This window comes from Alternaria viburni (assembly GCF_023758015.1).
Source record: "Alternaria viburni strain BMP 2772 chromosome Unknown scaffold_1, whole genome shotgun sequence".
Taxonomy (NCBI): Eukaryota; Fungi; Ascomycota; class Dothideomycetes; order Pleosporales; family Pleosporaceae; genus Alternaria; species Alternaria viburni.
This window is the reverse complement of record NW_026055770.1, coordinates 765,229-781,180: the sequence shown is the minus strand read 5'-3', so window position 1 is coordinate 781,180 and position 15,952 is coordinate 765,229. Positions and strand designations below refer to the sequence as shown.

Genomic DNA, 15,952 nt, shown 5'->3' with positions numbered 1-15,952 from the left:
GTAGATGCATCTCGATGCAGGACCGTTGATCCACATATGAATCGGCTAGTCATCAACAGCGTCTACCTGGCATTTTTGGACTGCGCACTCATTCCGCGTTTACGAATACACGACGGAGAGGGCTTTTGTGTGGTGATGCGCACACAACCACCACTGGCACCAGCATAATGATTTACACGCAGAGAACCCCACGACAGTCTACCAGAATGCAGAAGAAGTTGCGGCAATACCACCGAACACGGCCGGCATGCTATCTCAAGTCTATCGATTAACATAACTGCCCGCCTGCGGAGCAGAGACCACAATGATCACCAGTGCTCAGACATCAGTCCCTAGGGTCTACGTAGTAAGACCGTGCTGAACAAATAGATGTTCGAGCTGCGAAACATCCTGGCTGAACCCCAAGTGTTCGCCTGCCGGCAAACACGAGCCTTGCATCATAGCTCACCTTAAGATCACCTGAATATGCAGTTGGGGATCCTGCAAAGTGCCCTGAACCCGGCAAGATCCACATCAGTCCAAGCCATAACATCGTGCAGCTTCGCGATCTCTGGGGTAGATGCATCCTATCGAGTGCGTTGCGCTTATCAGTCACCAACCGACCGCTCAGGTGGCCGCTGCGGCTGTGATTTGAGTAAGGGCTGTCCTGCCTTGCACGACTGTTACCAGCATCAGCTATGAGGTGCGAGAAGCGCTACGTCCGAAGACCCGTCATTCATCTCGCCATCTTAATACGATCTAATTCTCTGAATCAGCTTTGCCGCAGGCTGGTGTCTTGTTTCATTCATTCTAAAACCAAACATTCTCAGTATAACACCACGCTAGTCCCAAAAGAGCAAGGTCCATCGCTAGTGTACAAACGAGCGTTGTCTCATAATACCTAGATATCAATCGTTGATAATCTGTGTTATCCTTGTGCGACACAATTTGTGGCCCGCCATGGGACACAACCGACAACCCGAACTCTACGTAGCGGCGCTTATAACTTATACTGCCGCTGCAGTCGCGCTTGTCTTTCGGCTGGTTGCACGCCGTCAGACCAGCCATCCGTTGGTATGGGAAGATGTTTTGGCCGCAGTTGCGTTTGTATGTGTACTCGACTTTGTATCGATACAAGACTTACAGTTGTACAGTCCACTGGAAGTGCTTTCACTTTCATCAGCATATACAGTATGTACTATTCTGCGGTCTTAACAACTAAGCGCTGACGGTGACCAGAGATGCGATGGGGACTCGGAAGACCGCTTCACGACATCGACATGGCAGAAGACGAGATTGTGTACCATTATTTCCTAGAACTATGGGTAGATATGTGGTTCTACACGTTTTCCGTCGGGCTATCAAAGTTCGTCATACTAGGCTTCTACTGGAGAACATTTGGTCTTTCCGTCATCCGACAGCCTATCAGAATCCTGTTCGTCTGCTCGGCATGCTGGATCATTGTCAGGGTAAGTAAGCGACCTATATCGACTTCGGAGTACGGTACGCTGATCTCACAAGGTTGTCCTCATCACGATGCAATGTCAGCCGATCCAGAAGTTCTGGCACAAAGACATCCCAGGCAAGTGCACATTGCCGCCGATGATGTCGCTCTTTGCTGCGGCCATTCCTCATTTCATTCTTGAGGTCGCGATATTACTCTGTCCGCTCTATGAGATATCCAGACTGCATATCTCGACAGCACGCAAGGTTGCTGTGGCGGCAATGTTCGCGGCTGGCCTATTGTAAGTCGCACAAAGCCAATACATCAACATCTTACTAACATATTCGAAGGGTCTGCGGCTCAGCACTCGGTACCATTGCTCACACTGTTGCCCTTGGAAGAAACCCCCATCCAGATCTCACATACGACGGCATCGACGACCAGATATGGGCAGTATGCGATGTGAACCTGGCATCCTTTGCAAGTCAGTCATATACGATGAATCTTTTCCTCGAACCAAGTCGCTGACATTCACCGTCTAGCGTCCCTCCCTCTCCTTCGACCCGCCCTGCGCTCCTGCGGCGGTATATTCACCACTCTCCGATCAAACAAAACGTCCGCTAGCCCCGGTAAATACGGCAATCCGAACTCCGCCCCGACCTTTGGTAGTGCTCCTAAGAGGGGATGTAGCCGCACATTAACAACTACCTGTCCCGGTACTGAGTCTACGATTGAGCTTTCTGCAGACTTTTGTATAGAGAGAAGTGAGAATCGTGGTAGGATAGCGGCCTCGCACGAGCATGGGAATGAGTGTGGGAGCGAGTATGGTATGCATCACATCGCAAGTCTTGAGTTAGAAGATCGGCGTCTTGTGTAGACACGGAGTGAGATAGAAGTCGCACTTGGGTTTCCTTCAAACCATGAGTGTGGACTGAGAGCGATAATCTCTTATACACGAAACCATCGATCAAGCTAACCGTACGATGTTCAAATCACGCTTGGAGATACTTGGTCCGTTCCAACATCTTCTCAAAGAGATATTGACCAGTATTCTCAGCCATTTGATGTAGTTTGCTTCGAGCACCAATCTACAGCTCATGTAATCCAAAAATCCCTTGTCTTGTAAGAAAAAGAGCTTGAGAGCCATGGTACAAACATGTAAGTGATCACTGGAGGATCTTCAGCACCTGCCTCAGCCTCGAATGGTTGTAACCATAGACCGACTCGCTCCCAATCCCACCCTACTTTGGATACTAGGAGGAACGCGAAAACTGTGTCCATGGGCTCATCGTACCGATCTTTCATTTCGTAAGCGCGGAATAAATATATAGCGTAGCAAGTTCTGATCTCAGCTGCCTCAGGACCGATATGCGAATATTCAAGGCACTCGAACGGGATGTCGAGTCGCGCCATTTCGGACCAGCAGACGTCGTGTCCACCTCGCACCACCGATGCATCGTGGCCATGTACTACGCGACCAAGATGCCTTCCAACAACGGGTCTTTTACGTAGCATGATCTTGAACGATGGTGCTGAGATATGTATCCGCTGAGAATAGTGGTGCCGCTGGGAAGAATTCGGACTGGCCTTCTCAAAGTCTCCCAAAGACTGCAGAAGCCCATCCAGCTTCTCGAGATGTATTGCTAGGTCTTTTGCAACCACTATTGTTGTGTTCGGCGTTTTTCGTATAGGATACACTGCATCCGGATTGTGCAGCCATCCTGCCCAAGAATAACTTGGGAAGCCTAAACGACGATTGACTTTCTCATCCTGGATATCATGGCGCCAACACAACCCAATGAGAAGCCCATTTAGATATCCGGATGTGTCGAAAGGCAAAGGTATACCCCAGTATGATCTGATAGGTGGTTCTTGTTGCTCGAACTCGCCCAAAATGCCATCGAATGCATTCAGGATGTCAGCATCGTAGGTAAGAACTCTCTCAGTATACGACTCAATCAAATCGTAGATCGTCTCTCCGTCTACGTTTGGCTGCCACTTCTCTAACTCGGAATGATAACGTATCTGAGAATGCTGTAGGTCCTCGCTAATGACGCCTTCATCGCAGTCGAATAGGACCTGTTTCTCAGTGAAGATGAGCCTCCGCCTTGAAAAGTAGCCTTCTTGAAGCGTCCAGCCACGTCTGAACCATCCTTCGGTGTAGTATATCAAGGCCCAAGGCCAGGGAGAGAATGTAACCAGATTGAGCTCGTTGTATTGACCTTCTGTCTGCACATCCTCCCGTGGTATCGAAACGCCTAACAGTCCTGAACTGGCATCCGTATCTCCGGCTGCTATTATCGTGATTTGAGCAGAGCGGTAGATGAGGTGCATTTGGCGAATCTGGTGCTTGAAATCGTCTTCGTTCTTCTGAAGAACACAATATGCGTCGATCCAAAGATAACGAATACCAAGACTCTGGGTTACTCGAATAGCATCCTCTACCGTTGAAGGGAGTCTTGCTGGAAGCATGTCTGTTTGCTGGTCCAGAGACTCGCTATTGCTTTTGCCCCACCGATAACTCAACGCAGCATACGGGATATTGCCAGAAGGTCTTACGATTGCCCGTGTATGACAATCGATCACCCTAAGCCGGCTTGGCCGGCTACTGAATGTTCCTTTCTGTTGATTGCAGGAACTGTGATGTGTTAAACAGTTCTGTAGGTGTTGTCTCGTAGCGCTGAAGTCAAGCCAGGTTGGAACTTCATTTACTCGTAGCGGAGACGGTTGGAATACTGGAGTCTCGATCTCCGCGGATATGCCGAACGGAACTACCAAGCCAGGATGACTAGCAACCTGATACTCAGGCTTTCCGTCTTCCAAGTCATAGAATATATTGACATGCGACGATAGCCTTGTTGCGGCCTCAGACTTCATGGATGCCCTCATCAGGCTCTTTCCGCGGTCAAGTTGGAGATAGCGTGGCTGTAGCGGATCGTTTCGCGGTAATAAGTTGATCTTTGTCGCCGAAATAAACTCACAGAACTCGCAGCCAGACTGCGAATCCCATGTCCAGATAGTAGTAGGGTCAGAACATCGTGTGACCCACACTTCATGTCCCTTCCTTAGCGGTATGCCTTCGTGATGGCCTTGCAAGATCGCAATAAGATCAATGTCTGAACAATTGGTGCATAACATCTTGGCAGGGCCCGAACCATACGGGTTATGTCGTAAAGCATTTGAAAGAAGACGGGTACATGGTCTTGACTCAGGAGCTGCTGCCTAGAGCTATCTAAGAAGTAGAAACCACTTCGTTATCGAGGCCATGGGTGTGCATGCAGGAAGCGGGGTCGTATCCTGCGCGCTTGCCTTCCTTGTGTTACCTCATGCGGCAGGAACATACAAGCCTACAAAAAGCCATCTACTAGCAACATATGCAAGGCTTTTTCCAGCCATCCCACCATCGTTAGATAGGTGTATGGTCCTTGTACCGACATCCAATGGGTTGCGGCGTTAATCACACACAGACGAGATCGTCGAAAGTACTCAACACAGCCATTGATTCCAATGCCACAGAAGACGTAACGTTACATATTGAAATGGATAGACTATCCGTTTCCACCTCTCACACCCCATAATGAGTGAAAAGCCCAGTTCCCAGATTTGGTATCATCGAAAAAAACACACACAACCACGCTCAAACGCCAAACCCAGACAAAAAGAAGATGATTGCACGTCGATAAGCGTTAACGCTTAGTACGCATTACCGCCCCAACCCGGTGTCTTGCCCTTGCCCTCATGTGGCGAGTAGTATTCGTCTTGCTCCATAACCGGACTGATGGTTATAGAGCCTGGCTGGTGTTGTGGCGGCCCATACCAGCCGTTCCCTCCCGCAGGCACATTGCTGTAGTAACCTCCTCCTCCGTGTGCAGCCTCCTCCCCGCCAAGGTTGTTGAATGCTTGTGTGCGCGGTGTCATGGGCGACTTCATGCCGCCAATGGTACCGGGTGTACGGGGTAGTTGTTGGAGTTCCCACATGTGCTGCCATTGTTCGTCGGCAGTCATCTCGTTGTCGTAGGGCGATGAGGCCCACTTCTCTTTCTCGGCTTTCTTCTCGGCTCTGCGAGCGGCGTGGGCTTGTTTCTGGGCGGTGGTTGGAATGAGGGAGTAGGCTGATAGGGCGAAGAAAACGACGTAGATGGTACTGTTGGGATAGAGTTAGCGCTTTACTTGGATGGGTACGGGTGGTAGGGGACGTACAGCATGATAATGCTAACGGCGAAACTGCTCTTGGCTTGCATGCAGTAACTCTTGATGTGCTTGTCGTTCACGATGTTGCAATTCTTGGTGAGGTACCAGGGGGCGCCGTTGTTTACGTGCTCTGGGTCAATGGTGTCGGGCGCGGTTTGGATGTGGATGCCGTATGCCCATAGGGCCATGAGTGCGATGTGGAGGAGGAGCGAGAGGATTGGGAAGAAGACCTTGAGGAGCCATAAGGTTGTTTTGACGAGCCAGAAGAACATGCATACTACGCCGATTACGAGGTGATATTGGGTATTGCTGTGATTGTCAGTACACTATTCAGGTTTTAAAGTCGAGTGGGATGATAGCAAGGATATGGACTGCAGTGTTGGTTCGGTATGCTACTTACAAGCTACTCCATACAAGAGGTGTATCTACTGGTCGGTAGTTTGCAGCCGCGTACAAAACGGTACTTGGCTTCGAGTTGAAGCCAAACTCGCCTCCCACTCTCCATAGAATGGTGCGATAGAGGTTCGGCGATGCAATACCGAAGAGCGCAAGGTTGGCCACAGTGAATGGCAGTTCAAAAATCATGAGAAAGTAGATGATTTTCGGCAGGCGCCATGTTCGCGATATAAAAAAACCCATCACGGGCGTTCGAAGCCGTCACGCTTGACGGTGATGTGCGGTGGTGGGCGTTGCCGTATACGTGATGCTGCGCTTTCAGCTGCGCTCGGACGAATCGCGATTGCGGGATAATGCTGAACTGCGCCGTCCAGTCTTGTTGCGCAATTGTCGTTAACCGAAAGTCGATAGCTGGAGATGCTACCAAAAGCCTCCGATAGTCGCACACAGTCGTTGTTCGTGCTCGAGGTCCGGACGTACAAGAAAAGCATCAGCATCCAGCTCTCCGGGGCCTTTCACGCTCTTAACAGCCATGTAAGCCCCCATCTTAGCCGACGCCAGTGAGGGAGCTGAGGGGCGAAAGAGCCATCGCAGGCGCTGAGTGGCACGCGCATGCTGCGCGATCACACAGCTTGTGAGGTGTGACGGCGAATCAGACTTGCAGGTCGGCGCTGCAGGCGGGAGCTAGACGGCTTGTTCCTTGCGCCATCCCTGCTCTTGTACCGAGGAATGTGGGTTAATATCGACGAATCGGGTAATTCAATATAGAACTTCGAGGTAAGAGGTCGGATGAAGTGGAAGGCCTTATCGCGGGGTTGCACAACGCAAGCGATCGCTTGCTGTGCCGTACAGTGCCCACGGACAGGAAACGGCGTGTGGCGCGAATAACGTTGATGGCCATGGTTCCCAGACTGAGTTTTGAAATGTGGAGCTAGTCTAGTGGAGCAGTCCCTCGACTATCACGAGCCGTCTGGAATTTACCGTCTTTGTGGGCGCGTAAATTCGAGTTAATGGTGTGAGCGTCGTACATACAACAGCGCTTGCCGCTGCGACGGGATCATTGTCGAATGCAAAACCTAGTATTGATCGCCTTGAACTATCCAATGGTAAATTACCTTAACCTTTCCATTACCACCACTTCTCGCACAGCACTCTCTCTGGAGCGACATTATCCTGCTCCTTGATAAACTTCACCATGTCGTCGGTCATGTCTGGGGGCCCGCAGACATAGAAGACGGTGGATTGGGCTTCCTTCCTGTTGCCAACTGCGCTAGAGAGGGCAATGTCGTCAATGCGATGCGTCCAGGCACACACTGGCACTTCGGTAGCCGAGTCAATTTGCGGCAGCGTCAGAGACATGAGTGGATGTATCAAGTCACCTTCATTTGTGCCCATCTCGGACCCGTCCCACGTGCCTGTAAAGAATAGCTCAAGGCGGTCTTTGGTCACCTTGAATCTGGGTATGCGGAACAGGTCGAGCACGTCTTGCAGGAAGAGGACTTCGCTCGGGTCGGTTTCGCGCGAAGGGACTTTGGTAGAGTATAGGAAGCGTACTTCGAGGTTCGGGTAGTTCTGGTTTATGTAGGTCATCATTGACATCATAGGGCTGTGGGGTGTTAGCGGGCGAGGCGTGCGACTTGGTCACGGCAGAGCTGGACGCACTTAATTCCGACACCTCCAGCGATGAAGATGGCGCGCTTAATCTTTTTCATGTCCAGACACGGGGGAGGCCACACGAAGCTTCCGCCTACACGCACAGTGACCTCCTTGCCTAGTATCTCCTCCGCCGGCTGCCACAGCCACGCTGCCGGCGGGTTATTAGGGCTCTTCTGGACAGCTAGCTCGAAGTAGGGAACAAAATCGGGATCCGACCGCGGCAGGGCTTCGGAGGGCGACGAGGTAATGGTGAAGCCACCGGCCTTGTCTACATCGGGCACAAAGACATCAAGCCATTGGCCGGGGAGGAACTGACTTATCCATCAGCGCATGTCGCGAGCGAGATGGAGATCGTCATACGTTGAAGCCGTCCTTTTCCTTGATTTCGAATTTAAAGCGCTTGATCCGGTCGTTGACGGGCGTGACTTTGGCGACGGTGGCCGTGTGCAGGTCGTTCTCTCGCGGTTCCGTCGCGGTGCGCTCTTGGTGGCTTAGGATCGCTTTTGCTGAGCGAGCTTGTGGCATGCTGCTCAGCATGCTTCTCTGCGAGGAGAGTCGTCGCTGAAATGAGTGATGGGACAAGAGTCGACGGGCAGGAAGGCTCATAGCAAGAAGAAAGTATCTTACCACGAGGAAAATGTAAGTGGGGACACCAGGTAGAGGGGTCCAATGCGTTATGCAGGATGATCCACTGGGCGGGAGCTTGGACGACAGCCGTTAAGGCTAGCTGACTTCACCCTCACCACGGCATCGGCATCATCTCGGGCCTCCAAATATAGCCAAGTGGCATTGGCCATGAGTCTCCGAGAATGGGCTGACTGCCATCGTGTCGCACGCTGAGCTGTCGCGTTTGACATGTGCGAGTGCGTGGTGTACTAAGCAAGCTATGACGCGTGCGGGAGCCGCGGCTGTCACCGGAGAGCTGAACACCATAAGACAGCAATTGCTCTGCATCCTCCTTTGACACGAACTCACCTGCACGTGCACTGCCCAACACACGACATATCGTCACTGACTCTATTGCTCAGCCGACAGACACCTCCAATATCTCCAACTCTTACCTGATTCAGGCACAATGTCCGTCGAGGAAGGCACCCATGCCTTGGCTGATGGCAAGCAGCTATATACGAAGACATTCAAGGTATGGTGGAGCCATAGCAATAAGATCGACATTAACGCAATGAGCAGACGGACGGTCCGGCCAAAGCCCGACTTGTGTTCATCCACGGATTCTCAGACGTACGGCTCCCATGGACACAATACTGAATGCATGACTAACGTTGCCTCTAGCACGGTGAGGCCATCTAGCTACATGAATAACTCCCTTCTGACACAGGTCAAGTCAACACGTACGGCGACTTCTTCCCCCATCTAGCGTCTAGAGGCATTGAAGTTTATACGTTCGACCAGAGGTGCGCACGTGCACTGCTTCCAATATTCACTACTGACAGGGCACAGAGGATGGGGCCGGTCTGTAGCAAAACACGCCGAGCGAGGAGACACGGGCCCGACTACCCAGGTGCTGGAAGACATTACCTCCTTCATCAAGACATTGATCCCGAGCCCTGTCCCGCTCTTCATGATGGGGCATTCCATGGGTGGCGGTGAGACGCTCTGCTATGCCGCACAGGGTCCGGAGGAGGTGCTCAAGCACATTCGCGGCTTCCTCTTGGAGTCGCCCTTTATCGACTTTGACCCCAAGTCCAAGCCATCACCCATCACGGTCTTCTTCGGTAGGGTCGCTGGAAAGCTCATGGCAAAGCGTCAGTTGACCAACAAACTGGATCCAAAACTCATCTCGCGAGACCCGGAGGTCTGCAAGCGGTTCGATGAAGACGAGCTCTGCCACGATACCGGCACACTCGAGGGGCTCGCGGGATTGCTCGATCGAACCAATGCTTTGTCCAGTGGGAAGATCATCATACCTGACAATGTTGGAGAGGGTGGCGTAACGAGGATCTGGATTGCTCACGGCGAGCAGGATGGCATCACTAGCTACCATGCCTCGAAACGCCTCTTCGATGCCTTGCAAGTCAAGGACAAGGAGTTCAAATCGTACGCCGGACACTTTCATCGCTGTAAGTACATGTCTGACCCAGTCCATGGTATTGGCACTAACCTTGTCAGTACACGACGAGCCTAGTCCTGATAAAGATGTGTTCCGGGACGACGTCGTAAACTGGGTACTGGCTCGCGTGACGGACCCTGTGGGTGATGATAGTGCGAAGCCAAGGCTATGAATCTGCGTAGAAGCTCTCTAGAATAGGAAACAAGCGCGCTGGCAACGTAATCACGATACGATTATCTTTAGGTGTGCATTGCTTGGCCCAACTCGTACGTACACGCGCGGCTCCCGAGGCGCAAGGCGGAGGATCTCCAGGCCCATGTCCCTGCAGGAAATTGACGACGGCACGGGAGTGATGCATGAAGGTTGCAATGACATAGTGTGCGGTTGTTAAATTTGGCAACGTTCCTGGCCGGTAGCAGTAGAGGTCATCGCAATTGATTGGACTATCCCTTTTTTTTTAACCTGTGGCAGGTAGAGCATGAGATTGCTTGCAGATTGGAAATATACACCGGCATTGTGTTCTCCTGGTCCTGCTATTAGAAGTGCGGTAGTGTGCATCTTGCGTGAGTGGGACGGATGGTGGCGCCCCCACAATTGCCGTGTGTTGACGCAAAAGGCGCCATGAGAGGCCAGGCTCGAGGGCCGATAGCAACCGCGAAAGAGGCTCCAAATTGTCTTGGAAGTATTCGCAGCGAGTGGCATTGAGGCATCCCGCAGTACTGAGAGGCGCAACGGCTGCCACCACATCCCATGTTACTGCGCACCGCCTGCAGCAATGGACATGGCCTGCGTGTCCAGTTTAGCCAGCGTGCACGCGTCTCACTCCACGACTCCTCTACGCAACCCTCGGTGCGACGACACGTCCTATCACGTCACGCCTACAACCCTCCTACCTGCCGCCCCAAATTGCGCGTCCTGTGCACGCAGACGACGACCAAAGGTGCCCAGTACCTCGCCATCCCGTCGCATACAGCGCCTCTCCGCAACTGGTCGACGACCGTCCATCGCAAACCACTCTTTTCCCCTTCCACCATGACGGGCGCCACGCAGAAAAGAGGCCACGCCGGTCATCACCACCATAACCACGACAACACCTTCCTCTTGTCCAAGAACAAGAATGACGCCGGCGTGCGCATTACCAAGATTGGCCTCTACGTCAACCTGGGCATGGCTGTCAGCAAGGGCTTCGGAGGCTACGTCTTCAATAGTCAGGGTGAGATGGTCAGGCGCGTTGATACGAACGTCTACTAACGCCTGCCAGCACTCATCGCCGACGCCATCCACAGCCTCACCGACCTCGTGAGCGACATCATGACGCTGGCAACAGTCGGCTGGTCCCTCAAGCCCCCTACGGACCGCTTTCCCAGCGGGTATGGAAAGGTGGAGAGTCTGGGCTCGCTCGGTGTCAGTGGCATATTGCTCGCAGGCGGTTTCTTCATGGGCTGGACCGCGCTGCTGGCCCTCTGCAAGCAATTCTTCCCCGAAGCCGCCGAGGTAGCGGAGCAATGGGGGCTTATACCACACCACCACCACCACGGCATCGACGACCTGGGCCCCAACATCAATGCTATATGGCTTGCTGCTGGCTCAATTGTCATCAAGGAATGGCTCTACAGAGCGAGTAAGGACACCCATAATAACGTAGCAAGTGCCCGCTGACAATCACTCCAGCCCTCAAGATCGCTAAAGAGCGCAAATCGACGGTCCTCGCCTCCAACGCCTACCACCACCGCGTCGACTCCCTTACTGCCTTCGTCGCTCTCCTCCTCATCGCCGGCTCCAACGTCCTCAACAATGCAAAGTGGCTTGACCCTATCGGTGGGCTTGTCATCTCGCTCATGGTTGTCCAAGCTGGCTGGGGAAACACCAAGCAAGCGCTACTCGAACTGGCAGACGTCGGCGTAGACCAGGAGATGAAAGACAACGTGCGGAAAGCAGCGACTGACGCTGTCAAGGATGTCACTACCGCATCAGAGCCAGTCAATGTGCGAGCGATTCAGGGTGTCAAAGCTGGCCAGAACTACCTCATGGATATCGAGATTGGCGTCTCTGGCACCTGGACTGTTGACCAGACACGCGACGTCGAGAATGCAATCCGGGACCGCGTTGGTGTCAACGTGCGCGGCGTGAAGAAGGTGCGCGTGCGCTTTGTTACCAACTCGGCGCAAGCACCAGACTTTCTCGACGAGTTCATCCCTGGCGACTCTGCTGCGGCGGCGAGCCAAAAATCCGAGGCAGAACATGACCACGACCACGACCACGATCACGAAACTACCGATGGCACCGCAAGGCGAAGGAAATGATTGGTGTACACCTATAGACAAGCATAGCTGGGCGTTCTGGAGTTGGGCAATGCAACTACCCGGCGGCATATGCGAGACATCGGACACTTGTATATATTCTGAATATCCATCACCTGAATTCAACCCCGGCCCACGCTCTAGACTCGTACTTCCCCACGCTAACGAAATTCCCTAGATGGCATCGGCGTTTGGCCGAGATGCAACTCCAAAAAGTCACAGCTGTACTCACGATGTCTCGGCACGAATTTATCCGCCATCCAATGATACCGCGCCAAAACACTGGCGCTTCTGCAGGCACCGCCGGCAAAATTGCCTGTGATGTAGCGCGTCCGTCAATGTGGGTCTTGCGTAAGTGTGCCGTAGCCGTATCGTGGATGTGAGGCAGGGACCTCTAACACTACGAGATATGGTCTGCTTATTCTAGCCATGTCTCGTCAACATAACATCCTAACATTATCCTCACAGCTCGAAACCGCACTGACACACTTCGACCATGGCTGATCAGTTCTTGGGCTTCGATTTGAGCACTCAGCAACTCAAAGGTGCGAATACCCCGCTAGAGCTACCCCACCATCTGGTCTTCCAGCTTGGACTGACGCTGCCGTGCTCTAGGTATCATCGTCGGTTCCGATCTCAAACTTATCCACGAAGCCAAAGTCGATTTCGATGCCGATCTCTCCAAATATGGCATTGAGAAGGGTGTCCTCACAAACCCTGCTGAGGGCGAGGTTTTCGCGCCCGTCGCCCTGTGGCTCGAAGCCATTGATCTTGTCCTGCAGCGATTGAAGGAGCAGGGTGCCGACTTCTCCAAGATCCAGGGTATCTCGGGTGCGGGTATGCAACATGGTACCGTGTTCTGGAGCAACGATGCCGAGACACTACTTGGCAGTATGGATGCTGGAAAGACACTGCTCGAGCAGCTGGAAGGCGGTGCCAAGGGCGAGAGGAAGGGTGCCTTCAGCCACCCCTTCAGCCCAAACTGGCAGGACGCAAGTACACAGAAGCAGTGCGAAGCTTTTGATGCGACACTGCAAGAACCGAGGAATCTGGCCCTAGCTACTGGAAGCAGCGCCCATCACGTAAGTCTCCAGCACTCTCCAAGCCTTTGTCCATGCTAACACCACAAAGCGCTTCAGTGGCCCTCAGATCCTTCGCTTCCACGATAAATACCCCGAAGCCTACAAAGCGACCGCTCGCATTTCTCTCGTATCCTCGTTCCTCGCTTCCGTCTTTCTCGGCAAAGTCGCCCCCATCGATATCGGAGACGTATGCGGAGCCAACCTGTGGGATATCAAGAATGGTCGCTGGCATGAGGATCTTCTTGCGCTTGCAGCTGGGGGCAGTGACGGTGTCGAGGACCTCAAGAAGAAGCTCGGAAGCGTCCCGGAAGATGGTGGCTCAAGCTTCGGTACCGTCTCACCATACTTCAGCAAGCGCTACGGGTTCCCATCGTCGGCTCAGGTCATTGCGTTCACCGGTGACAATCCATCGACCATCCTCGCCCTTCCTCTACGCGCGTCCGACGCCATCGTCTCGCTAGGGACCTCAACAACATTCCTTATGTCTACACCCCAGTATAGGCCCGACCCAGCATACCATTTCATGAACCACCCCACCACAGCAGGCCTCTACATGTTCATGCTCTGCTACAAGAATGGTGGTCTAGCACGCGAGCACATCCGCGACGCCATCAACAAAGCCTCAGGCTCATCCGACAAGTCCTGGGACAAGTTCAATGAGACAGCCCTCACAACTCCTGCGCTTGGCCAAGCCCAACCATCCGACCCTATGCGTCTAGGTCTCTTCTTCCCCCGACCAGAAATTGTACCAAACGTTAAGGCAGGAACATGGCGATTCCTTTCCAAAGATAATCAGCTCTCGCCCATAGCACCAGAAGGTGCCCAAGGCAAGACAGAGGACAAATCCTGGCCCGTTCCCCAAGCCGACGCTCGTGCAATTCTCGAATCCCAGTTCCTGTCCTTGAGATTGCGCTCTCAGTCCCTTGTCGAACCCCAGGGCTCCCTCCCTGCGCAACCCCGCAGAATTTACATGGTTGGCGGTGGTGCCGTGAACCCCGCCATCGCCGAACTTGCCGGTCAAGTTCTTGGTGGCTCTGACGGTGTATACAAGCTTGAGATTGGAGGAAATGCTTGCGCTCTTGGAGCCGCGTACAAAGCTGCCTGGGGCGTGCAACGTTCGTCTCCACAGGAGAAATTTGAGGATTTCCTTGAGGCGCGGTGGAATGAGGAGGGCTTTGTCAAGAAGATCTGTGATGGCTACAGGAAGGGTGTCTTTGAACAGTATGGCGATGCACTCAAGGCTTTCGATGAGGTAGAGAAGGTAGCACTTAGGGAGAAGGGTGAGGCCGAGAAAACGGATGCTACCAAGGAGGCTATGGGACTGCAGGGTCTGGATAGCCAAAGGTAAGATGACGGTAGTGTGAAACATTCTGGAATGTCACTTGATTGTTTGGGCACAGATCCCTTGAAAGCGAATGTCTTGGCTAATCGACCATCTGGTAACACAGTTGTGTTTTTCGTTTGACGGACATGTGACGGCGCGTCAACGCGCCGGAAGGGCACGCGACACTTCCAAGCACAAGGTTGACGTAACCTCCAACACTCCAGCTCCACATTATCAAACTTATCACATTTAAATCTTCTCCACCTGTCGCCAACACCACGGTCATTTGCGCATACCGCTTCACGCGTTGAAACATGTCCGAAGGTACCGAGAACCATATTGTATGCGTTGGTGCCGTCTACATCGACACCATATTGACGTATGTACCAACGCTCTGCAACAACCCTACCCTATTTAAGAGAAAACCTAAACACCTAAGAGCCTACATTAAGATAAAAGCTTACAAAGTTAGTAGCCTAATAGCAACGTAGGCTCTTAGGTGTTTAGTTTTTCCCTTGTATAAGGTGACCCTAAGAATTAGAAGCTTACTAACTCTCGAGTGTTCAGAGTCCCGCATTTCCCCATAGAAGATGAGAAACTACGCGCGAAAGCTCTTACGCGAAGAAGGGGAGGAAATACTGCAAATAGTCTAGAAGTGTTATCGCAGCTGCAACGACACGACGCTGAAGGAGCACATCTCAGTCCCACGAGTCTACATCTACTAGCTGTACTTCCTGAGGAGCAATCAGCGGCTTCTCAATTCATATCTACATCTCTTCCTGGTGTAAAAATATCTGACGTGAGCCTCTTCCGCGACCAGCATCAAGAAGCCGCGTCAAGCTACATCATCCAAAGCGAAGAGAAGCGTTCACGCACAATCGTCAGCATCAACCAGCTCCCCGAGATGCAAGCCGAAGAATTTATCCACCAAGTCCGCAGATTCAGTACGGAACAAGGACATACGTGGAAGAAAGCGTGGTTCCATTTCGAAGGCCGCGTCCCAGAGATCACACTGCAGTGTGTCCGCTTCCTCCGCGAAACATACCCTCATTTCAAAATTAGCGTCGAGTGCGAGAAGCCTGAGCGGACGGGTATGGCTGAGGTGGCGCAGTACGCAGATGTAGTCTTCTACTCGAAATTGTGGGCCGTGAAGAATGGGTATGAGGATGCGAGAAGCTTCCTCGAAGCCAGACGCGATGAAACGAGAGATGGGGCTCTACTGTGTTGCACATGGGGTTCTGGAGGTGCTACGGCGGTTCAAAAGGGGGACGAGGAGGTTTGGGCGGATGTCGAGGCGTGGCAGGCAGATGGGGAGGATGGGGCAAAGGTTGTGGATACGATTGGGGCTGGGGATACTTTTATTGCGGGGATGCTTTTCGCGGTTAATGAGCGTGGGGGGTGGGGGCTGCAAAGGAAATTGGAGTTTGCGAATGAGTTGGCTGGGCGGAAGGTTGGGCAGGAGGGATTTGGGGGTCTGGGGAGGAGGATGTGGTAGCTGGTGAGAGTTCTTGC

The 15,952-nt window shown here is 52.8% G+C and overlaps 7 protein-coding genes across 7 annotated transcripts; 5 read left to right on the top strand and 2 right to left on the bottom strand.

The window, feature by feature from the left end:
- Window positions 1–1,259: 1,259 nt before the first annotated feature.
- On the top strand, window positions 1,260–1,951 carry J4E79_000287 (uncharacterized protein; the record flags this gene model as incomplete). The annotated part of the gene is made up of 3 exons (XM_049349204.1): window positions 1,260–1,448; window positions 1,501–1,724; window positions 1,774–1,951. The coding sequence occupies 3 exons, from the start codon at window positions 1,260–1,262 to the stop codon at window positions 1,949–1,951; spliced, it is 591 nt and encodes a 196-aa protein (XP_049215991.1).
- A 3,165-nt stretch (window positions 1,952–5,116) lies between these two features.
- Window positions 5,117–5,886, bottom strand: J4E79_000286 (uncharacterized protein; the record flags this gene model as incomplete). The annotated part of the gene is made up of 2 exons (XM_049349203.1): window positions 5,117–5,567; window positions 5,624–5,886. The coding sequence occupies 2 exons, from the start codon at window positions 5,884–5,886 to the stop codon at window positions 5,117–5,119; spliced, it is 714 nt and encodes a 237-aa protein (XP_049215990.1).
- A 1,252-nt stretch (window positions 5,887–7,138) lies between these two features.
- On the bottom strand, window positions 7,139–8,191 carry J4E79_000285 (uncharacterized protein; the record flags this gene model as incomplete). Its single annotated transcript, XM_049349202.1, has 3 exons — window positions 7,139–7,616; window positions 7,673–7,977; window positions 8,027–8,191. The coding sequence occupies 3 exons, from the start codon at window positions 8,189–8,191 to the stop codon at window positions 7,139–7,141; spliced, it is 948 nt and encodes a 315-aa protein (XP_049215989.1).
- Window positions 8,192–8,741: 550 nt separating this feature from the next.
- J4E79_000284 (uncharacterized protein) lies at window positions 8,742–9,906 on the top strand (the record flags this gene model as incomplete). Its single annotated transcript, XM_049349201.1, has 5 exons — window positions 8,742–8,807; window positions 8,855–8,861; window positions 9,003–9,078; window positions 9,125–9,744; window positions 9,794–9,906. The coding sequence occupies 5 exons, from the start codon at window positions 8,742–8,744 to the stop codon at window positions 9,904–9,906; spliced, it is 882 nt and encodes a 293-aa protein (XP_049215988.1).
- Window positions 9,907–10,766: 860 nt separating this feature from the next.
- J4E79_000283 (uncharacterized protein) lies at window positions 10,767–12,037 on the top strand (the record flags this gene model as incomplete). The annotated part of the gene is made up of 3 exons (XM_049349200.1): window positions 10,767–10,947; window positions 10,996–11,355; window positions 11,406–12,037. The coding sequence occupies 3 exons, from the start codon at window positions 10,767–10,769 to the stop codon at window positions 12,035–12,037; spliced, it is 1,173 nt and encodes a 390-aa protein (XP_049215987.1).
- A 493-nt stretch (window positions 12,038–12,530) lies between these two features.
- On the top strand, window positions 12,531–14,464 carry J4E79_000282 (uncharacterized protein; the record flags this gene model as incomplete). Its single annotated transcript, XM_049349199.1, has 3 exons — window positions 12,531–12,579; window positions 12,650–13,116; window positions 13,166–14,464. 3 exons carry the CDS (start codon window positions 12,531–12,533, stop codon window positions 14,462–14,464), a joined length of 1,815 nt encoding a protein of 604 aa, XP_049215986.1.
- A 290-nt stretch (window positions 14,465–14,754) lies between these two features.
- On the top strand, window positions 14,755–15,935 carry J4E79_000281 (uncharacterized protein; the record flags this gene model as incomplete). Its single annotated transcript, XM_049349198.1, has 2 exons — window positions 14,755–14,819; window positions 15,296–15,935. The coding sequence occupies 2 exons, from the start codon at window positions 14,755–14,757 to the stop codon at window positions 15,933–15,935; spliced, it is 705 nt and encodes a 234-aa protein (XP_049215985.1).
- Window positions 15,936–15,952: the final 17 nt, after the last annotated feature.